This window comes from Equus przewalskii, chromosome 4 (genome assembly GCF_037783145.1).
Source record: "Equus przewalskii isolate Varuska chromosome 4, EquPr2, whole genome shotgun sequence".
Taxonomy (NCBI): Eukaryota; Metazoa; Chordata; class Mammalia; order Perissodactyla; family Equidae; genus Equus; species Equus przewalskii.
In genome coordinates this window covers 54,161,287-54,185,866 of record NC_091834.1, presented here as the reverse complement: position 1 = coordinate 54,185,866, position 24,580 = coordinate 54,161,287, and the positions used below count along the sequence as shown (strand labels likewise).

At 39.2% G+C, this 24,580-nt stretch overlaps 1 protein-coding gene across 9 annotated transcripts in view; it reads left to right on the top strand.

The window, feature by feature from the left end:
* Positions 1–24,580, top strand: part of RAPGEF5 (Rap guanine nucleotide exchange factor 5) — a 348,364-nt gene that overhangs the window by 247,047 nt on the left and 76,737 nt on the right. For all 9 annotated transcript variants that reach the window (XM_070615912.1, XM_070615909.1, XM_070615908.1 and 6 more), the window contains one exon: positions 2,154–2,279. In XM_070615912.1, coding sequence (XP_070472013.1) covers positions 2,154–2,279 — 126 coding nt within the window. The remainder of the gene's footprint in view (positions 1–2,153; positions 2,280–24,580) is intronic.

Sequence of the window (24,580 nt, the reverse complement as noted above, 5' to 3'; positions counted from 1 at the left end):
TCTGCCGTTACCACAAGTTCCAAGCTATCTCTTGTCTGAAGACCGGTCTTCTAATTGGTCTTCTAGCTTCAACTACTTCTCCTCACCTAACAGTGTTTTCTCAACCCAGAAGACAGAATGATCCTATTAAAGTATAAGTCAGATTATGTCAATCTCATTGAAACCTTTCAAAGGATTTCCATCTTGTTCAGAAAAAGAATCTAAACTCCTTACACATCCTGTAAGGAAACTACATGATCTGGTCCGACATCACCTCTCTGGCCACTCATACTGGTCTCCCTCTTACCAGCTCTGCTCCAGCCGTGCTTTTCTTTGCTCTTCCTTGAAGATGCCAAACATACCCAAGCCTCAGGACACTTGCACTTCTGTTCCTCTGCCTGAAACACCCTTCCTCACTTCCTTTAGGTCTCCACTCAAATGTTATCTTACTAAAGAATCCTTCCCAGACATTCCTATCTTAGTAACACTTCAATCATTTCTCTATCTCCTTGCCCTTTTTTATTTTCCTTCCAATAATGTATTACCATCTGATATTTCATATCTCTATGTTATATAATCTACATCCTCTATTGAATGTAAGCTCCGTGACAGGTAGGGCTTTGTTTTTTCTTGTTGCTGTTCACTACTATATTCCTAGAACCTATAGTAGATCTTGGCACATGATTGCTGCTCAGTTAAAATGTCGAGTGAGTGAATGAATGAATGCATAAAGTAGGAAGATGGAGAAAATATATATGGGGAATACTAAAAGGATATCATAAACAGTGGTATTTAAATATTCAAAAGATTGTCGTATTGGATAAGAAGAAGATATAGTTCTGTTGCTTTAGAAGGCAAAACTAGTACTCATAGGGCGAAGTTCAGTAGTTTCAGAGTTTTGTCTAATGTGATAGGGGACTTTCCAACAATCGTGGCTCTCCAACAGTGCACAGGCTGTCTTAAGATAAACTGAGATCCCTGTCCAAGGAAACCTTGGAAACAAACTGGAGGACCTCTTGTGAGGGATGTTGGAAAAATAAATCTCTGACCTTGGTGGAGGAATTCCACTTGCTGTCCTTTGGGAATCTGTGATTTGGGCCACTTCAAAGATTTGTTAATATCCTTCCTAGTTGTTGGAGAAACTTCTAGAGAATAGTCTTTCTTTGCATGGTTGGTCCCATTTCTCTGATGCCCACTCAACAAAATGGTTATCTTTAGCACAAAGCGTTAAGACCATGAAGCTGTGATCACTTACTGGCCCCTTCTCCGTATTTGGTCATGTTGCTGAGTCCATTAAAATTCTGTAGGTTGTATTGGGTGAAACAAAGATTCCATAGTTTTGGCTGTTCTTGCCAAGAGTAACTTCAGATTTCTTTATTAGATCATGTCCTGATATGGCAATGTGAACCATTTTTGAAAGAATTTGAGCAGAAACAGTTTGTAATTTTTGTGTTGTAACGAATGCATTTTTTTTTCTAATCAAAATCCTTGATTCTCCTCCATATTACTCAGGTACTTTGGTGTAATAAAAAATATGATGCTTTATGGATCATTTCCAAACCATGATGGAATTTTAAGCTTTCTTTTTTCAGTTTATTTCTAATAAACTTTTCCACCATATTTCATGCAGCATTGGAAGTATTTTGCTCATAATGCCCCATAGTAACTTTCCAGTTGTGAAAAAAAATTATCTTGTGATCTTCTTAACTGTGTATTTGTACATGGAATGGTCTGGTGGAGCTAAAGAGTTAGGAGGTTGTGTTCTGTTATTTTTAGTACTCTGTATCACTTCACCCTTATGGCCGGAGTAGTTCCTGGCTAACTTTCCCATGAGTTTTTAACCTCTTGCTAGGCTTATGTAACAGGAAACAGGCTGTCAGGAACAAATACTGGGATATCAGGAGCAGACTTCAGTAGCAAATGATTTAGTTTGCTCTGCCCTTCACCCTCTTAAAGTAGACTGATAAATGATCTCAACTTTAAGTCTTTTGGTGCTGCGTTTCTAGATTAAAATAACACAGTTTCAGTTCTGGAAAGGCAAAATATTTTACCAAGACCATGATTTAATCCAGGCGACGGAGAAGATGAGCTTATTATAAGGTGAACTTTTCAGTGGTGTCATGTCCTGGGACTGTGGATTTAAGTATATCTTCGCTTTTTCTCCAACTCTTAAGGCAGGGGTGATGTGCAAGCTTCAGGAGAGAGATGATATCGGACGAATTGAACTGGTCCAGAAGCTGGCAAGAGAAAACTGTCAATTTCTGCAGACGGACAAAAAAGAACAGGAGAAATCTGAACACGTAAGCCCTTTTCCTCTTGGGGATGCAGGTTTGAAGGAGTGGAAAATATTTCTGCCCAGCTGTACATTTGAAGGAAAGAATATTTTATTTTAAATTCTTTAGGTTTTGTTTTTTTCCCCCTCCAAAAGCATCCGCCTTAGTAAAATCACAGCTGCTCGTAGCTCTGAGCCAGTGGTTTATGACACTGGACTGGTAAGATAACTCTTCTCAAAAGTAAATCATGTGGAAATATAAGGACACGTGAGTAAATATGAATCCGTGTCTATTTATGATCCTGATTTGATGGCTTTCAAGTTCGGCTTGGGGAGTTTCACCCCATCTGTTTGTAGAATATGAATTTTGAAAGAACATTCTGATGTATTTTTATGTTTGGTACACGGGTGGATCTAGTGACCAAGCAAATGTGTCTTAGATCACTAGAGATGGATAAGAACAGAAGACCAAGTGAGAGTGTCAGAAGGGCGTTGTCCCGGTATCTTATGAATGTTTGTGTTCCAACAAGAGTTATATTGTTTGGATGTAGTTAAACTGGAGGAAAGGGACACTCTGCTCGGTTCTTCTGAAAGCGGTTATTCAGATTGAGCCTTAGAACTGAGAATGCTGCCGTCATGCTGGGAAGACAATGGGACTACTTTCTTCTGCTACATGTTATTGTCTGTTGACTTTTTGTTGTTGTTTCTAAGACTTGACACTCAGTGCTGAACTATCCAGGATTGCTCATGAAAGGGAAAATTCCTTAGTGCTTATAAACATGTCTCTCTCTGACTTTAATTTTTCCTTGGAATTTTATTTTCAACCCTTTCCAAGGGGGAAAAAGTGCTTCAGGCTTTTTCTGTTCCAAGGCCATCAATACAATGTTAGAGTTTTACTGAGCAGGAGAGGAGGTGAAATGTTCAAGAAGGGCAGGCTGTTTAGTTTAATAACATAACACATCTCTAACAGTGGGACATCGAATCATTACAATTGGTCTCTCAAGGGGAAGAATAATTAGGCAGTTTCAAAGCCTTGTAATTGCAGCTATTTCAGAGGTGACTATTGAGTTTAAGTGCAAGTGGAGGTCTCAGGAGCTTTCACTTAGCTGGGTAGTATTGCTAAATTTAGGAATTTGTTTAAGTTGTTAAAAGTATCCTAAAATTTGACTGTATCAAAGATTGACTCTTAACCTCTGCTGTGACCTTAAAATATTTGAATATCCTACTATGTGGCTTAAATTTCTCAAAACAATATTCCTTTTCATTCATTTTAATTAGAAGAGCAGCAGTTTTCATAAGCTATAGTTTATTGATTTCAAGATGCATGTTTCCCCCACCTTTTAGCATCTCTGAAATCAGAATGGGTCTTAATTATTGATGGTATGGAACGTGTCATAGTTTACGGTAGTCCCCCTTATCTGCGGTTTTGCTTTCTGTGGTTTCAGTTACCCAGGGTCAACTGCAGTTCGAAAATATTAAGTGAAATATTCCAGAAATACACAATCCATAAGTTTTAAATTGTGCGCCATTCTGCCTGGGACGCTATATCACAGTGCTTACATCATTCACCTCACTTCACCTCACTTCACCTCATCACGTAGGCATTGTATCATCTCACATCACCACAAGAAGGGTGAGTACAGTACAATAAGATATTTTCAGAGAGAGACCACATTCACATGACTTTTATTACAGTATATTGTTATAATTGTTCTATTGTATTATTAGTTATTGTTAATCTCTTACTGTGCCTAATTTATAAATTAAACTTTATCATAGACGTGTATGTATAGGAAAAAACAGTTACATGTAGAGTTCAATACTATCCATGGTTTCAGGCATCCACTGGGAGTCTTGGAAAGTATCCCCCATCAGATAAGGGGGGACCAGTGTAATTGTGAACATTTTTCTTTTTCAGTAGTCCTTAAAATGAGTGATATATTTTGCAATGGATTGTATATTCAATTCAACGGACCAACAATAATCTGAGGGTAGGGCAACATCTTTTAAATCAAACAAACAGTAGAGTACCACTTCACCAAGGTTAGAAATCATCTGTCTCAGGCCAACAAACAACTTATTGAAAAGGTACCTGTGTGCCTTATGTTTAGTTCAGTCCAGAATATTACATTCAGCTAATGAGAATATAATATGTTCCAAATATAAAATAGAAATCGGAACTTGGTGCTGATAATTGTAAATACTTTTAACATGAAACAAATTTATGGGTAGAAGGTTTGCAACTTTGCTTATGGTTATCTGCTCTCTGTTATCTTTAAACTTTCATTTTAAGACAGTAAAATAGAACACTAAGAATTTTTACTTCTTGCGTGAATGTCATAATATGGATGCATTAACAGCTCTGAAGTGTTTGTGCTGCTGAGAGGAAAGATGGTGTCTAAATGAACATGGGAATTATGGCCTTCTCTATGTAGACTTTTCTACTGAAACTTAAAGTAAGGAAAGGTGAATATTAAGGATCCTTCTTCTTTAGTGATAAATAGAAACTTAGGCATTCTGTGACCTCCCTCCTGCAGGAGGACAGCAGTTGAACTAATCAACTCTCAAGGCTGATATTTATATAGTACTCCACTAAGTGCATTATTTGATACTAGATGCTTACACTTTTAACAATAATTTATTAGGAATAAAAACCATTTGGGGGGCTGGCCCCCTGGGCTGGTGGTTGAGTTTGGTACGCTCCACTTCAGCGGTCCAGGTTTGGTTCCTGGGCACAGACTTACGCCACTCACCGGTGGCCGTGCGATGACAACAACCCACATACAAAGTAGAGAAAGATTGGCACAGATGGTAGCTCAGGGTGAATCTTCCTCAGTAGGAAAAAAAAAAAAACCCCAACAAAACAAACAAAAAAACAATCTGGTAGATTATTTTACTGCTTTTTTTGTCTAAAGCATTTGATATATCTATACCTTTGCTTGCACATGGAGTTCACAGTGTCCATGAGATGGATGTAACATTTTCATTTTTCCTGGCCTCACTTTCTTTTCAATAGGGGCCGTCTACTCTTGCTCTTGAAAGCTCAGTTGTAACACAGAATGAACAGAGGAAACTGCAGTTTACATAATGTAAACCTAGTTCTGCACTTTCCTCTTCTTGTTATGACAACAACAATAATGACCAAACCCTAGAGTTACATATAGATTTTCTTTCTTTTATGATTTTAAAATGCTTCAAGTACTTCATCTACCATTCCTGGGCCAAAGTTATTTAAGTGGACAGTGGTGAAATTTGAGTTAGAATCCAAGTCGCTTATTGAGTCATTCTTTTACCAAACCGCAGTGCTTCTCTACTTCTGGAATGCCACATCCCTTTTTGTACATAAGTGCCAAAGTGAGAAAGCTACTTTGAGGTACTGCTGCATAGAGATAGAAATGAATTCGATGGAATAAAGCTTTTGTTGCTGGTATGTCTTGTTACAAATTGAAGGGGCTTAGGGCTTTCTAAGTAGCCATATCTAATATTTTCTTAAACTGGTAAATGCCATGATTATAAATGCATGCAATTAGAGAAACACTTCACTCTGTGCTTGTGCCAAGATGTTTCTGAAATAAAAAAAGTTAAATGTATAATTATCACAAGTTTCTCGAGAAGCACTTGGTTTTCCTCTTTTATATTAACAAGCAGTAGGCAAAATTAGCCAGCACTCATTCCTAAGTGTTGAAAATTATGTGAGAACTTTAAGAAGGGGTCAGGAATTGGCTATTTCTTTTAAACATTATAAGAATGACATTAACATTGGGTTATTTATTCTTTAAAGAATAAAGAGAAGGTAATCTCTTATGGAGGCATCACGTTTTCTAGCCTTAATCCTATGATTATATCAATGGAGGAAGGGGCTTGTGTTACCAGATGAGGATGTGTCGGCTTGACCTTGAAGAATGACCAATGGTCATAGAAGGGCAGTGCAGGGAAAAGCATTTAAGGCACAGAGACCAGCAGGAAGATGCATGACTAGATGATTCATGGGGAATGAAGGTAGTGGGCTGTATGGGAGGCTAGAATTCAGTTGTGAAAGACCGAGTAAGCCACCCGAGGGAGTTTAGACTTGCTTTTCTGGCAAAGGGAAGCCATCAAAGAAGGGAAGTGGCATAATCAAAGGTGGTCTTCCTAAAATCCCTCTGGCATCGGTTTAGAGGAAAAATGGAGTGGGGAAGAGGGACGTATTGGAGAGAACCCTTGGAAAGCTGTTGTAGTGAGTCAGGAGAGAGATGTAAGCCTGAACCAGGGTGGCAACTGTGGGAAATGAGAAGTCCACAGATGTTGAGAGTCATTTAGATGGTAAAATTGGCAGAATTTGATGACTGCTAATGGGAAGGGATATGTGCTAATTTATATTAAGAAATTTTGAATTTTTATTGTTTTATGTGGTATAGTGGTAGACATGAGAATGTTCTGTTTATCACCAGAATGGTTGTTCACTTTTGCCAAAAAGCTACATAAGACATTTACCTTGCTTTGTTTTCCTGTAGTATGTTTCCGGTGTCTGAGATACGTTCTAAAGCACTTAGTGTTTATCTCATGAACAAATTGTTAGATGGGGGTTCTGGCTAACAGTATGCGGACCACATAAACCTTCTTCTTAGACCAGACATTTTGACAATACCTTAAGGAGGGAGAATCCCTGGTAGCCCCAAAATAAACTGAATTATTTGGCCAGATTTTTGGCATTTGCTGCAATGTTGTTTGTACTTGCTTCAGATTTAACGGTGACTCTAGAGGTGCTCTCCTGACCCATGTAGACTGAGTTGGTGTTACTAAACTGTTATTCCAGAATACTCTTGGTCATTTATTTATTCAGTACACCTTTATTAAAGCTGATGCTATAGGGATCCAGAATAACTATGATAGCTCTGACCCTGAAGGAGTATAGTCAAGTTGTAGAGAAGACATTGACACAAATAACTGAGACACAAGGAGGCAGTGATGATTTTCTCAAAGAGATACATAGGAGTTAGAAGAATTTACACCTAGGGAAACAGGATTCTCTATATGGTAGAGGTGGAGTTTGATGTGGACCTTAAGGTAGGTTTTAGGTTGGATTTAAACAATTCAAGTGGAAGAAAAGCATTCCCAGTGGGAAGAATAGCATTCGAAAATGTACAGAAGTGTCAAAATACAAGGTATTTTTTGAAAATCCAAAACCATTCTGTGTCACCAGAGTACCAAGAGTGGGCGTGAAGGGGGAGAAGGTGACAAGGAGGCAGGTGAAGGAAGATTTAGTGAGAAATGACATTGGGACCAGACTGCGAAGGGTATTGAGGGCTGAGAAGTTTCACTTCATTCTACAAATAAAGAGGAGCCATTGACTTGTTGGTCTTGTTAGTTTTCATAAAAAAGGAGGATGAGTGGGGCCTTATGTGAGGTAAATGATATTATTTCAGTATAACAAATTAGAAGGCTGAGGCTGATGAGTGATTAAGCAGAACTGGGCGAAGCGTGAACTCAAGTCTGATCATATGTGGAGCACATCTTCTCAGCAATCACCCTTGCAGGGAGGACTGAGAGGAAGGAGGACAGGAAGCCAGGCTGACAAGAATCATGATAGTCCTCAGAAAGACGAACAACTAGGAGGACAGCCCTGGGGGAAAGAGACAGAACAATAATGTATTGAAGGGCTGGTGGTGGTAGATGGGGGAAGGTTGAAAGAAAAGGGAATGCTAAGGTGCTTGCTTAGTTTGAGTCCTAACTTAGATTTGAAAAGCATATAAACAGTTCAGATTTTAGTATCTGTGAAACAGCTATATTAAAATATATATATCTAGATGTGAATCCTATTTTCTGGAATGCAACTGCACTCTTTACTGAAAGACCGAAACTATTTTTCCTGAAATGTAGCTTATGCTTGTAGAGTAGAAATACCAACAGTAGCTCCTAAACTGAGTTCCTCATTTCCAAATTGCAGACATGAGAGTCTATATAGTGTATGTGAAAGTCGTGCTAAACGCCGCTTTCCCTAGGGACTCTGTCCTTATCCCTCCCTTTCCCGCCCGTTTTCTTTCAGTTCCTTTGTTAAGTCTGGGGACCCACCCCACTTCCTTCCCTTTTCTAATTCACTTATGAAATATGGGTGGGAAGGGGATTTTGCACATTCTGAACCTGAATCTTGGCATAGTCTGCGGCCAGGGTAGGGTCCCTATCACTCAGCCTCAACCGGAATTTCCTTTTCCCTGTTTCCTGCAGCCTCATCCTGGAATTCTGCCTGCGTCAAAGGGTCCCTTGTTCAAGGATTACAAGGGGAGAAGTGGTTTGGGGTATTCTGGCTTCTGCCACTCTTATTTCACATACTAAAAAGTTGGTCTCTGCCTTTTCCCAACGTTTATTTCCCATCTATTGCATTGTGTGTTTTTTTTTAAAGCCTAAATGTAAGATGAAAACTCTCTTTTTATACTATAAGAAATACTAAAAGGAAAAGTAGTTTATCATTCTGTATTCAAACTTGCATTGAACATCTAGGTAAGTGAAATTAAGAGCAATCATGGCATTATTTGAAGTTTAGTAGTAATTTAGTTTAACCAAGAAACTACTTAAAGATAGATAGAATTTTATAACCTTATTGCTTAGTATTGAAAGCCAGAATTCAGATGTAATAGTCAATTCATAATATATTAAGTTGCCCACCACTGAGAAATTGCTGCATAGAAACCGTTACTTGTTTTAATAGCAAAATCCTGACTATGTGTAGGTTTAGTACCAAAGTACCTTTTCATAGGAAATAGGCTTCTGTGAGCAAGTTGTTATAGTTTATACTTAATCAGAATTAATATAGTCACAGAGTAACATAAAAGTGGTAGAAGATAGTTCTTGCCTCCAAGAAGTTTTCTAGTTGGGGAAAAATTCACACATGGAAAACAAGTAACCATTCAAGACAGTATTTAATAAAGTGTTTAAATAATTCCACTGGCATTCAGAGAGAGGGAAATACCTCTGGTAGACGTATTTCACATTGCAGCAATCCATGCACTCCTTTATTCCAAAACAAGGTTTACAGGTTTGGTTCGCTCATGTACTCTTTAAATTCTGTGTGGGTTTTTTTGTCCTCTAGAAAGTCACCGATGTGCTCGTGCTGTCTGGTGGAACCATCTGCTCATTAGCTGTATTTTTAGGTTCTCACAAGAAGCCCATTGCAAGTCCCGACAGTTTTAAGAAATTGGTTTCAGCATTTTGAAAGATAGAAGAATTTGTCATTATGCTATTTATTTATTTTTCTGAAAATACTCAAGTTTATTTTAAAAGGCCCAATTAAGAAAGTTGATACTGGCTCAGTTAGATTTATCAAACTCATGTTCTCAAAGAATCTTGCATTCCCAGTGGTACAGATGCTGCTCCTTAAGTTTATTACAGTCTTATACTTGTAAAATTAAAATAACCATAGCCTCTCTGTATGAGGAATAATTAAAGTGAGATATGAAAAAATAAGTTATCTTTCTTTGGCTTTTGCCCCCCTCAGTGGTATATCTTACTCCAGACCACTGGCAACCTTATATTCTTTTCTTCTCTACCCTGACCAAGGCCTAATCTACATTGACATAACAGCATTATTACCTTGTGGATTGTTGTCTGATCAGGTAACATTAGAAATCTTTGGTGGTTTGGTTTCATTTGGGTTTATAGTGGATGCTTTCAGACAAAAAGGTATAGAAAAAAATGCAGACAGATGGACAGTACTTCATGATAGCTGTGCACTTCTGAGGCTTGGAGAAATAGAAGCCTGAAGAGATGTCAAGGAGTAGGGTGACACATGTACCAAGTTAGAGTGTGCCTTGCTCCCTGGGGCCTGCCCTGATACATCGCTGCCTTCAGGGGGTTAAGGCTTGCCAAGAATTTCAGAGACTGAATTCGCAGTTACTTGTACAATAAGTGTTATGCAGGGTGCTATGGAAGCTTCTCCCAGGAAGCTCAGCTGGTCTGGGAAAAGAGGCACGTGTTCCTGAGGAAGAGACAGAATCTGAAGGGTCGGAAGGGTTACAAGGAGAAGTGAAGAAGGACAGGAATTCCAGGCAGAGGAAAGAGCATGTGTGATGACGTGAAGAGGATGCAGAGAGAGGATGCTGCAGCTCTAGAGGCAGAACCAAGTGGCTGGAGCATAAGGAGGCAGGTGGTGAGGGAAGAGGCTTAGGGGCCAGAGGGCGCTGAGCCTTATAGGCTTAGCCAAAAATTGTGTGCTAAGAGCAATATTGAGCTCTTGTGAAGAATTTAGTAAGCAACAGAGAGAGAGAGAGATGGTTAGATTTGAATTTTAGAGATTCCTCTGCTGCAGAGAGGAAGTGGGTTTGCAGGGGAAAAAGGGTCACACTCGCTCCTTTCAGAGCTCTAACTCTCCTCACAGTCCTCCCTGTTGGTTTTGCATGAAGCAATAACCTGCATTAACATAAAGGCTTTGCTGTGAGGAGCTCAAGTCTGGAGCCTTGAGCAAAAGTCCCAGTGAAGATAGAGTGTCCAATTACAATTCAATTCTAATTTATTAGCTTTACCCTAAAATATACTGCTACATCATCATTTTCTTTAAAAAGCTAACTTTGATTCAGTCCTGTTTTTGTTGAAATGAATTTTGAGCTTGCATGTAATGTGAATCCTTTGTTAATAAACACCATGCAGGCATATATGTTCACTTTAAATATATTTACTTGGCTGTTTGATATTTGCCACATATTGATTCCGTCGAAGTTCGGTGATTTCTGAGTGATTCAGACACTTGAGATGATAAAGATAAGGGAAAGGAATTCATAAAAGATTTCCATGTAGGATGCAAAGAACCTTTTTTTCCCTTTTGCTATGGGAAGTGGGTGGAAAGGAAAAGTTCCATCTGGCGTACAGCAGCCCTAAATGTTGTTTTAAGATAGCAAAAATAGAAGATTGCTGAAAATATCATAACAGAAGATAACAGACTGTGGGCAAGTGTACAGTACATATTTTTCTAATAAATCATGATAAATACCCATATTTACTTAAAACATGACTATGTTCTTATTTGTCATTACATAAAAATTTGCCTTTAATTTTTAAAACATAGTGCAATCCAATACTGAAGCAAGAAGCACTTGGTTTTTTGGTCTATAGAAGTCAATGCTGTAACACTTAGGTTTACCTGGAAGAGGTTTTTATATTTTGTTTGTTTGTTTTCTTTTCCAATATTTCCCTCCTGTATTAAACAAATAGAGAAATAAAGTATGGCATGTATGTTCATTTATTGTACGTTTGTACATAATTAAGTGAGCAAGGCTCAACAGTTTTAACAAACCCTTGTAAATGTCCTCTTGTTCAGGTTCCAGGAATGGCTGGGCATGATTGAAGCAAGCTGAGTCAGAACAAAGGATTAGGGACTCCTCAAGATCCAAGAAACACATAGAGGAAGAGAATAATGGTGATAATGAGACAATTAAGATGGCGGGAAGTGGCTTAGGGGTAGGGATTTGTAAGGAGGTTCATGAAAACTTAATGAGTCATAAGAGCATATCTTGGTGACCTCAAAGGTGGAGATAGGGTGGAATGTGTCAAGGTAAAATTTTGTCCCTGTGCAATCAAAGAGGGGAGAGAGTGGTACTTCATACAGATGATTTTTTAAATCTTTCTTGAGCTTGCCTTAGCTACAATTTATAGAGGTAAAACAAGCTTTATATTGAGACTCTTATGAATAAAGAATTCTAATGATCCCCATATGGTGCAACACATAATAAAATCTCAAACTGAATTTTATGGTTGATAGATGCTATCACTTTCTCCCTGTTCAGTGAACTTATTGTTATTACAACTTGGGGGATTGTGATGATGCGTGATTTTTTTTTTTGCAATCAACCTGAGTATCCTAAGTTTTCCCCTGAAAGTCATAGGCAGTGGAAAGAACTTTTGATACCATGTGTCTTGATTGTTTGGGTAAGAAAAAATTTTGTTCAAAAACTGGAACCTGCTAAATAGGATTATAAAGAGTTTCCTCTATAACGGGCAATAAATGCTATATAATCCATTAATTTTGTTGGGAGTTTGTTAATCACAAAATTTAAAAATATTTCCATTGATAATATTCTAGTAAAATAGATACCTTTTAGCCTCTGTAATCAGAAGCAAACAATCATTAATAAAAATAGTAATTACCAGAAATCCTTCAGGTTTGTTAGAGAAAGTTGTAATTCAGTCTTTGTGTTCCTGAAGTTATAGTTTGTGGAGCCCTAAAGTGAGGCTAGCCTGATTGAAATCACCCTTGCCCCAATAAAACATTTCTGTTGAACTGTATTTCCCCTACTTCTTAGCAGTTACCCTATCAGAAAATTAACGCAGCAACTCCTGAAAGGAGACACACACAATTTTGTCAGCAAAAAATAAATGGGATTATTCAGTGCTTCTCATTAAATATCCAGAGGGAAGCACAGATCTAAATATTATCTCAGTATTAAAACAGTATTTAGATATAACTCTAAAATCATGGGAACCAAGAGGGTAATTGAAGCCATGGAGATAACACTGTCTCCTCTAGTAAATTGTATGACTGAAATTTTAAAAGATGTAAATGCGTGGAACCACAGAATATAAAATGGCAGAGACGGGAGCACACATGGCCCAAATTGGTGGTGATTTATACCTACAGGTTTGAGATTAAGGAATAAGTCAACAAGATGTTGAAGGGTGGATTTTGACCTTGGATGAGGCAGAATTCTGACTAACCCTTAAAAGCCAAGAGAGGAAACCTTGGCACAAAGCAAAGAGCCAATTTTATTCTGATTGTATTTTAAGGAATATACTTGAATGCCAGATACTTGTGGACAGAAACCTTTCATGACTTGTTGAACTACTAAATGCCGTTTCCATTGTAATTTGGCAATCAAATCTGACCTTTATCTCAATTTTAAGTAGATCCCATTTCCATCCCAAGTCAGTACATCTCGAATTCCTATCCTTTGGGTGTTACTCATAATCTTGGCCTATAGAGGAGACCTGCACAGACCTGAGAAAAGCTCACCACACCCTGGAAAAATCTTTATTAATAAAGATCACAGCAGCCCTAGGTACATTCAATATCTGCAGCTGCTTATACCCTTCTGCCCCACCCTCTGTGGTGTGCCATTTTTGCATCTTAGCTCTGACTTCTACTTTTGTGCTCCACATGTGGCTACCTTTGGGGAAGAATGTAATGAAAGAGTGTTTTGTTGGTCCCATTTTGGCCCAAAGCTAAGTTTTGAGACCCCTTCAACCCAGAAGAGAAAAGTCAGGAATGGTGTCTTTTCTGACAGAGGATGGTGGGCTCCAGACATCTCAGTCTGAGGGATCCTAGAAAGAAAAGAAGAGTTGGGTAGCACAGGCCTGTGGAAGATCCAGAATGAACTGAATGTGCCGCCTTTAGCTGAATGTGGTGACCCACCATCACTGGGGAATTCCATCACTTACCTAACTGCACTGAGGACGTCAGACAGAGGCCAGCGTCCCTCATCAGTTAGACACTTAGTTTCTCCATCATTAGAGCTTATCTCAGATTCCCATGCTTGAGCTCATGGAGATGATTGGAAAGCATCATATCAGGTGAAGATCGGGCACAGTTAAATAGCTATTTAGCTTGCTGCCTCCAGGAGTGGTTCTTCAACCACAACACATAAAGCTGATTTTGTTGAGGTCCTAAATAATTTTTAATCTCTGTAGAACTTTTCCCTTTTCATATTAGAACAAATTTTTTAAATATCTGGCTAAGATTAATTTATCCTTGGCTTTATTCACTGAGAAAAGCATTTGTTGAGCAGCTATGAGCCAGGCGTCACACAAAATAGAACAGAGACAGAAGTGAGCAAGATCTGATTGGAGCCCCAAAGGCACCCACCATTTAGGGAGGGAGAAGGAAGGGAAAACAAACACAGGAGAGTGAAGAAGGGCAGTATGCAGACAGAAGAAAGAAAGAGGTGTCCTTTGAATAAAGTATTTGTTTCCAGAAAATTGTTTCCTCACATTCTTGTGAGGTATTTGCAAAACTAAACATCATCTTTTTTACTTCGTGGGTTATGACCAGGTAAGGACACAAATCATCAATGGCAAAGATCATAAATATCCAATCTAAAGACAGTTACGTATTGTTGGCGTTTACCATTCTCCCCTTCCCTCAGTTTCTAGCTAAAATATATTTTTCCAAAAAAAAAAATCAGTATATTACAGATAGTTCTTGACCTGTTTTACTGATTAAATTTGTTTTCAAAAACAAGCTTCATTCTCGAAGAAGTTTATAGGTGTTTAACAGTCAAGAATAAGGTATCAGGCAGTTTGCTGGAATTTATAGCACATTTCTGTTAAAGATTTTTTTGTTTAATGTTCTACTGATTGTAAAAGTAATACATGCCTTTTGTAGAGAATTTAGAAATAATAGAAAGCTACTAGGAAGAAAAGAAAAGCTTAGTGATAACTAACCATGATTTCCCCTCGCCTTCCCCATATATTACTTAGACATTATGAGGCTTTCCTTATGTGTCCATAATATGCTTTACTTAATGACCTTGCCATTTGGGGGCAAATACGCTTTCAAAATTTTGCTGTTCTGAATGATCTGACATGCACATTTCTACAAAAATCTTTACCTAAGTTTAGATTTCTTAAGGATAAATTTCTAGCTGGGTAATTACTACTCACAGGTATGAGCTGTGTTAATCTCTTTTATGTTTTTTGCTCCACTACTTGCCATAAAGCTTCTGCCAGTTTTCACTTACATCAGCAGTACATGAAAGTACTTGTCTTGTAATGCCCTCACCCTCATCCTCACCTTCACTCTCATTGAGTGTTATGATTTTTAGGATGAGAAACTAAGTATTTTTGTTGGATTGATTGGGGAGAAAGTATTATCTTGTTCAAATTTACATTTCTTTTCTAGTAGGGTTGAATATTTGCAATGGATAGCAATCCATTTATCTTTCTTCTGTAAATAATCTATTCACCTCCTTGTCCATTTTTCCATTCGGATTTTTCTCATTGATTTGAATAAGCTCCTTATATATTAAGGATATAATATCTTTGTCATATTTGTTGCATATAATTTTCCCCAGTTTGTTTCTTCCTTATTTACTTATTTTTATACATATATGTGCAAAACTATTCATGGTTTTTAATTTTAAAAATTGCCTTTAAATTAGAAGGTCCTGAGGCTGGCCCGGTGGCATAGTGGTTAAGTTCGCATGCTCTGCTTCAGCAGCCCAGGGTTAGCTGGTGCAGATCCCGGGTGTGGACCTACACACTGCTTATCAAGCCAGGCTGTGGCAGGTGTCCCACATATAAAGTAGAGGAAGATGGGCACAGACATTAGCTCAGGACCAATCTTCCTCAGCAAAAAGAGGAGGATTGGCTGCAGATGTTAGCTCAGGGCTAATCTTCCTCAAAAAATATTTTATTTTCTTCTCTTTCTTCTAGGAGTTGTACTTTTCACTCAGATCTTTAATATAGTTGGGATTTGTCTTTGTAATGTAAAGTAAGATTTCTTGATTAGCTGTCACATGCCAAATTTTTCTTCAGTTAATTTGCTATTTTGTTACCAGCATTAAAAAATCCATTTTATTCTGTAAGAATTGACATTCTGTTAACAAACTTTCTCCACATTAAATATGAGAACAAATTTAGTGAGTCCCATTACCTCTCAGAGCTTCAGTTTTCTCATCTATAAAGTTAGGATATTAGAGATCTCAGATTTCTTCTAGATCTAAAGTTCCTTTCTTAAATTGACAACCCCTCCCTTTCCCCCTAAATTCACCAGCATCCATACTTTTGAATGTTGAACACTTTTGAGAAAATGTTGCCAGTTTTTAGTGGATACTAATTGATTACTTGGAAGGCTTTGAGTAGCCATTTTTTGCTCTGATTGAATATGCCTGTCAATGCCAAAAATCATTCTGTTCTTTTATGTACTAAAAATACTCCTGTGGATAGAACTTCTAAAAATTTATTCTTTGTGAAATGGTGCTGATATGGGACAGACGGCTCATCTAGCATATCCAGCTAGAAGTATCTCTGCTATCAGGGTATTAAAGCCATATTTCAAGTCGAGTCATTAAATATTTGAAATTGTTTTTCTGAGTTCAGAATGTCCTGAGGAGGAGTGAGATACAGAACTCCCAAATAATGACAAACTAAAAAAATGCTGCATCTTACTGCCTTGAACTCTTAGAAATAACAAGAAATCGGTCTAATTATTTATACTGGCTAAGTTCATTAACTAATCACTATCTACAGCCTAACTCCAAACCACTGCTTTTAAAAAATGTGAATTTATATCTCTCCCATGTCTCTTTCTCTCATAAACAATTTACTCTTTGAGAGCAATCCTCATGTTTTCTTTGAACTTTTATCCCCAGTGTCTAGCCACTAGGCTTTCAATCAATGTCTGTTGACCTGAATCCACTAGAGAAGGCAATTGCGGGCAGTTTAAAATCTTTCCAAAGTTCAAGCACTCAAACCAAATCTGCACAAATCTCAGGTTGTTCCAGCTCCAGGATTCCACTTCATCAGAGATGGAAAGTTTTAAATTAAAGGTTTTGTAGCATGGAGAATTAACCTTGGAAAGGACAAGCAGAAAAGATAGGGAGGTTCATCTAGAGTCAATTTGTAACTGTAGACAAGCCTTTGAGAGAATTCAGACTTGGTAAAGAGTAGACACAAACTTTCAAACTTCACTGAGTCACAGTTTATGGAGCAAGGATCTTACCTGGGCGGGTTTATATGTGAGGATTTCAGTTCTCTTTGGCACACAAGAACATGTTAGTATTCAGGAAAATAGAAGATATTTTTGTCTGTATTGTCACTTAAGTACTTCCATTTCTTTTCAATCCATTCTTCTCTTCCCTCCACACCCATGCTTCACCCCAGGAAAAGAGAGAGAGAGACCTACTACTTGCAACCAAATTTATTTTTGTCTTACTTTAACCATTTCTCTTTCTTTAATATTATTAACTTATTTATTTATTTATTTATTTATTTATTTATTTATTTTTTAGAGGAAGATTAGCCCTGAGCTAACATCTGCTGCCAATCCTCCTCTTTTTGCTGAGGAAGACTGGCCCTGAGCTAACATCCATGCCTATGTTCCTCTACTTTATGCTGTGGGATGCCTACCACAGCATGGCTTGCCAAGCGGTGCCATGTCTGCACTGGGGATCCGAACCTGCAAACCCTGGGCCGCCGGAGCAGGATGTGCGCACTTAACTGCTGTGCCACCAGGCCGGCCCCTTCTCTTTCTTTTTACCTCCTAATTTTGTTTGCCTCTCAAATAGTTTTAACAGTATTTCATTGCATTTTAAATTTTCTTAACCTATTTTAATACCAACTCTCCATGGCTGTGCAATGAACCAAGAGCGACACAGTAATACTTGTCTCCCAGTCTTGTTTCAAACTGTGAAATGAGGTTTCTGAGATGGTTACTGCAGAGACCAAAGGCGTGCCTCTCTGAAAACACCAAGGAATGTACAAAACATGAAAAAACAAGAGTGTTTACTTAAGATGCTTTGTATCTCTTTGCTCCCAGGCCATGTGATCTCGCAGTTGCTATGGTAACTAGGGATTGTTCTTTCCATAACTTGCATGAGTACTGAGGCTACCCTTTTTCTTCCTATTTTGTCCTCTCTGAAGTTACACATGCATGCACGTGCAGACACACACAGGCATATCCACATGTACACACGCAGACACACACATGTAAATACACATTCACATACACACAGAAGAGATATGGAAAGAGTTTGTAGAGTTCCTTGACTTGAAGCCTTCCCTTTTTCTAAGTGTATTGCTTTATTTTTTATTTTTAAAATTTTCTTTCCAAGCTTTATTGAAGTATGATTGAGAAATAAAAATCATATATATTTAAGGTCTACAATGTGATGTTTTGGTATACATATACACTGTAAAATGATTACTACAATTAAGCTAACTAACATATCCATCCCTCACATAGTTACCGTGTGTGTGTGTGGTGAGAACACTTAAGATCTACTCTCTTATCAAACTTCAAGTATTTAATACTTTTTAAATTTGAAGAATATTCTGCTGGGTCTGTTCAGAGTTAAGAGCTAGCCTTTTCAAGTAATTTCAGTTTATAAATTAGGTCTTTACTTAGTTAGGAGGCATTTCCAAACACAACTGAGTTTCCTATAAGAAGAATTTGGGAAGACAAGCCAAAGCCGTAGGAAGCACTCAGGGCGAGTTATCAAGTGCTGCTCTAAGGATCCGTACGTCCTCCTGTGGTTCAGACTTTAAAGGCTTCTATAAAACTGCTGCTGTGAGTTATTCAAACCCCAGATGACAAGTGTATCTGCCACCAGAATGTAGAAACTTCATCTGAGTCATGATTTCACATAGGTTTTCAACCCATCTTTGGGCTGCTTGGGAGAAAGTGTAAATATTGATATTTTCCCTTTAGAATAGCTTTGCATGTACGACATACACACACACACACACACACGCACTTGATTTGAGAATTCTTGGAAACTAGAAGGTATTTCAGGGTAACATTTATATTTGTCATTTCTGGACAATCTCCTTGGAAGCAAGATTTCAGATTTTGGGGTTTTTAAAAATTTCAGGTAGTATGTAAATTTTGAGGACCATCAAGGTATACTACTAATGAGAGAAGGAAATAAGTACTGTTCTCAGCATTAAGTCATCTCAGTTTTCTGCAAATCCCAGTGTGACAGAATCTGTCGTGAACATATCGTATAAGCAGTCTGCCTGAATGGCATGGCTGACAGGATTCACATATTCAAAGTATTGACAGGCGAAGTTTTTCTCCAGTAATCCCAGTCGTTGACAGTTTTTTCCCTTTTCTTCTGCCACATGTTAGGAAATGCTTAAGGATCTAATTTAGAATTTGAAGGCATCCTCATTTCTTCTGAATTACCTTCAAATAGGCCTCCATCAGATCCTCTGTGTACAAGGCAGTACCCCTCAGTTGCCCTTTGACCTAGGCCTCTTGATTCTAGAGAAGCCAAGGGGTAAGTCTTGGTGATTTCCCAGCTCAGCTGACCCTTCTCATATTCCGTGGGGCCTGCTAACCGTGACCAGTGTTTATAACTCATGAGTCTTAGCTGAACGAAATAACCACCATATCCAGAACAGAGGGGCGGCAGAAGCAGGGGAGTTCACCCCAGTGACCATGGCTGATATCACGCCTTGTTTGTTGCTGCTGGTGTTTTATCCCGTTTATACTTTAGGCTTGCTGATGCTAAAGGATGCTGATTACTCCCCTGCAGATAACCAGGAGCCCCACCCAAAGACAAGGGGCTCATAAGGCATTAACTAACTCTTGAAATTTTGTTTTAAAAATATAAAAGTCAGGAACAACTGAATTTCGTCCCCCTTTTAGATGCCACCCTCTAGAAGTGGGTGGCTTCTTGGTGAGTGAGATTTAGGGTCGAGGGGTGAGGTGAGTGCCAGAGTGCCGTGAAAATGATCCATTTCCTCAATCCCACTGCTCCTCTAGCAGAAGGGCTTTGAGCCTTCTTTCCTCCAGCTTCAGTGAGCTCTGTAATTAACTCCCGCAATGGTCTCTGGCTCTCAATGGTGCATACAACACCATAGGGAGCAGTTTTCAATGCAGCTGAAAAAATTTAATGACATCATTGTGTGTTTCCTTAAATATGGATGATACTTAAACACATATACACATGAACAAAATTGTAGCAAGGCCCTGATACAAATCCAGTTTGTAACATTTTGGTGTTAATATACTTGGATGTCATACAGTTGCAATATAGTTTGTATGTTTTTCTGCATCTGTTTATTGAGGGCTTTCTCTGTGTCCAGCACTAATAATTGGGTCAATAAGATAGGCATTATCCCATTTCACAGGCAAGAAAACTGATGCTCGGAGAGATTGAACAACTCAGTTAAGACTACCCAGCCAGTAAGTGGCAAGTCTAGGATTTGAACCCAGGCAGGTCTCTCTTCACTTTGGTGGCTATCAGTTTAATTTGATTCAGGTCATAAGTGCCTTGAAGGGCTGCCATCATCTGAGTTTAATTTTTGTACTGATTAAGAATCGGTTGTTACTCATGGGATAGAAATGGACCATACCCCTGGCATGGGTCTGGTGGAAGGGAGTTTGGTAAGGCATGTGGATTGTTAAATAAATTGTTTTATCTAGTCATTGGTGATTGAAGGATAGTTGGAGTGGGACTATGCTAGTCCTTTTGTATTCGCTGTCTTTTTTAGTATCTAAAAATCTTCTGAGGGGTATAATAGCCTCATATTCTGGATGACACTTTGGGATTTGGGGAGTACCTTTTCTTCCTCTGGAATACAGCTATTAAACGGTGGTCAGGATTTCACTCCAGAGAAGGCAAGTCCCATGGCCCCTGTCCTCTCAGTACAGTTTGAGGCCTCTTCCGCAGCTGTGAACTCAGCCTTTCTCTGAGGACAGGACTTCCCTTGGATGAGAAGTGGCTCAAAAGACCCCAGAGTCAGATTCAAACTCCGTTTCTGCTGTAAGTGAGCTGTGCCCATTAATCAGACTTTTTGCCCACATCTGACTTTGGAGCGTTGGTTCCTAGCCACAGGTGGTCTAGATCTTAACCTTTTGTTCTGCAGCCTTCTCGCTTGAATTTCTCCCTTCTGCCCTAGCCTGCTCTCTGGACTGAGTCCCTGTGTGGCTGAACCTTTACCTCCTTGCCTTTGGTAAGCTCTCTCTCCGTGATCTTGGGCCACTCTGATGTATGGTATCTGTCTGCACATCCATCATTCACTAGGTCATTCATTCATTTAACAGGCAGTGTTGTTCTGGATGGTGGGACTGCACAGAGAATGAAACAGATCAAGCCCCTGGTCTCATGCCTGGTCATATTACATAACAACTTTATGTTTGTTTTTACGCTTACGAAAATCAGACTTTACCTAGATTTTGTTAGTTTTGATCTGATGAGTCCTATTAGTGTTGTTTAGGCTTTAATTTGAGTTATTAATCTTAATACATGTGGAATAAAAAAAGAAATCCGTTATCATTATTTGAATACTCTCTTTCTGCCAGAGTAGCCTGTACAAAGATGTGTTTGTAAGGCCACCACTTTGCAGTCTGGTAAATCTAAGCCAACGCTCACCTTGACACACATCTGCTTACTTAATCTTTCTCTTAGTGTGCTCTCTTAGTCAGGTCTCTCTTGCCAGCAATATTCTTTTGACCTTTTTTTTTAAAATAAAAAAAATCTGTTTACTTTTTTTTCGTGAGAGAAAAGATTCAGGAGATACATTATCAGCAAATTCCGTGAAGGTTGTTCTCAGACAAAATTGGTTTTGGCTGGAGGAGATTTTTTTTCAGATAAGTATTACAATTCTGCCATACCCACATTTACAGTCCAAGAATAGATGTGGGCATTTGTGGTTTGGTTTGCTAAGCTTCTGTGTGAATTTCCATAGGACAAGATGAGAAGAGATACCTAACTGCTAAATCATGTGCAATTTTCCTGTTTAGGAGAGCCAACATGGGGCTTCTGTGAGAAAATTGGAGTCAAGACAGCTGAATTTTGTGGAACCTTAGTGTTGGGAAAGATGCTGAGATCATCTTGTCCAGCCCCATTCTCACTGAAGAACCATCTTCACGTTTTCTGTGATACTGCTGACAGGCTCTGGTCCAGCTTGAGGGAGAGCTCATTCTGCCTCTGTTGTCAGTACTTCCTTAAATTGAGCTACAATCAGCCTCCTTTATCTAGCCATCCATTAAAGGAAGGTCACCTTTCTAGAACATCCTGAGTAAGCCTATGGCTCCCTCTCCCACAAGGCAGGGTAGCTCAGAAAGTGGAAATTACCTACGACAGTCTCATTCTTCTGATCTTTTCTTTCTTAGACATTCAAGGTACCTGGACTGTACCTCATTGAGCATGTTTCTCAGACCTCCTTGTAGTTTCTTGATGCAGGGTTCTGTGTACCCTCCATCAGCAATCCCCTGTGCCCACAGGCTCATCGCAGCCCAGGTTTTTTGTTTGTTTTTTGAGGTAAAATTCACATAACATAAAATTAACCATTTTAAAATGTACAATTCAGTGTCTACCCAGCGCTTGAGCCCGTTGGGCCTAAGGCAGCTTATGCACTGGAAACCCCACCAGCCTTAACCTGCTTGTCTCTGTGTATCCAAGTTGTTTGGCACAGGTGCCCACAGACTCCTCTAATCCCTCCGTGTTTAATTCTATTCCTCCCAGCACTTCATTTTCACCTCGCTGGGTCTTGAGCTTTGTCCTGGCCTGAGCTGGTTTAGCTGTGATCCTGACACCACTCCCAGCCCTTGTCAACCCTCCTCTACTCTTGGAATTCAGTCCGTTGGTGGCTTTCTCAAACCAGACTGGCCATCTAGAACTAAAAACTGGCCACTGTAATGGTTTAGAGCCTCACCATGACTTAGACGTACCTGTTGCGTGACCCATGAAGCAGATTGGCCTGCTTTGGCTGTGAGCTCCAAGGGTAAACCAAGTCCTTTTTGATAGTTGTAGTCTCTAATGTGTATTATTGACCATCTTTAGGGGACATCTGTGTTTCTGGTTAAGCTCTGTGGTTGAGCCCATCTGGGTTCAATCTCAGCTTTACCATGCCCTTGCCCTGATCATTCTTGGCCAAGTTACTTTATCAAAATGGGAGTTTTAATAGTATTTACCTCATAGAATTGATGTAGTGATTAAATAAAATAATGGATGTTCAGCTCTTAGCTTTGCCCAATATATGATAAACTTTCCATAAATGTTTGTTGTTGTGCATTTATCTGCCTGCCATGGCTTGATTCCCTCCTTTCTTGTCCCTTCCTAGTGGGTCTGTTTGTGGCATATGGCTGTGCTATCCCCTTAATTCTTGAGTTGTGGGTACCTCTACCACTATGAGATAAAACTATATTAGCTTTTAATGATCCAGTAACTAATAATTACATGACGTTTTATACTTCAAAAAATACTTATCGTGCGTTTTCTTATATATTGGCCAAGTCCTGAGGCTGCTTCACAATGATTTTTCACATCAGTTCTCCTCAGGCTAAGATCCTGAATTAGAGCAGGTCATTTGATCTGACGTGTAACCCCATGCCTAGCTTTATCATTGTCGAGTTGGAAGAGCATGCCAGCTGTTTTCAGTTTACTCATATCTGTTTGAGTGCTTCATCTAAGTTGATGGTCAAGATGCAGAACAGGGCACACCAGTAATATCCTTAGGAAGAGCTCCTTTCAGCAAAATAGCTGCTATCTCAGCACCATCAGAATTCACCGCTTGAAATGTTTTCTTTGAGATTCAAGGTGGTGGTCTCTAAACTTCCACTCTAAAATGTGCATTTATCCGTTTGTCTTTTTGTTCATTCATTTGTTCATTCAGTTAATGTTCTTTGAGTATCTGTGAAGTGTCCAGACCTGGCTATTTGTTGGGAATTCACTGTTGACGAAGATATGGTGCCTGCCTGCAAGTGAGCTTATGCTTTAGAAGGGAGACAAAAAAGTGTATCAATATGTGCTTTTCAGAATGCTGAGTCAGAAGGATTCACGTGGTGCTGTGGGGTCACAGAGAAGAGCCAACCAAAGCAGACTGGAGGTGGAGGGGGCGGGTTTCCTGGAGGAGGCAGTTCTTGAAGTGAACTTTGTGAGATGAATAAAAGTTAGACCAGGAAGGTTGTGAGATGAAAGGAGTCGTAATAAGCCGTTGGCTATAAATGCTGTCTTAGTTTGTCCTGGCTGCTATAACAAAACACCACAGACTCGGTGGCTTATAAACAATAAAAATTTCTATCTCACAGTTTTTGAGACTGGGAAATCCAAGATCATGGCACTGGCAGATTCAGTGTCTGATGAGAGCCCGCCTTCTGCTTCATAGAAGGCCATTTTGGTCTGTCCTTGCATGGCAGAAGAGGCGAGGGCTCTCTCTGGGACCTCTTTTATAAGACTACTAATCCCATTCATGAGGGCTTCACCCTCATGATACACTTACCTCCCAAGGCCCCACCTCCAGACACCATCACATTGGGGCTTCATATGTTTCAACATGAATTTTTGGAGGGAGAACACAAACATGCAGTCCATAGCAAATGCCTTCCTATAATTAAGTTAGCATCTTCATTTAGTGTATTCTCAAACTTGAAGGAAAAAAGCATTGCAGCTTGGGTTACTTATATGACTTCTTGAATGCTATGGCATCACACTAGGTGATTTTTTCGTGTTCTCCATTTGAAGTGTTCTCTGATGCTGCCTGCTTCAACCAGGTTTGGTTATGGAGCACTGGGCCAACGTGAGGAGCATTGAGGTTCCTCGTTGGGGCCCAGTGTAGCAGGAAGGGAAAATTAGAGGGCACAAAATACACATCTTGCCCAGTTCACAATGTAGCCCACAGTTTAACCTGTTCATGCCTACC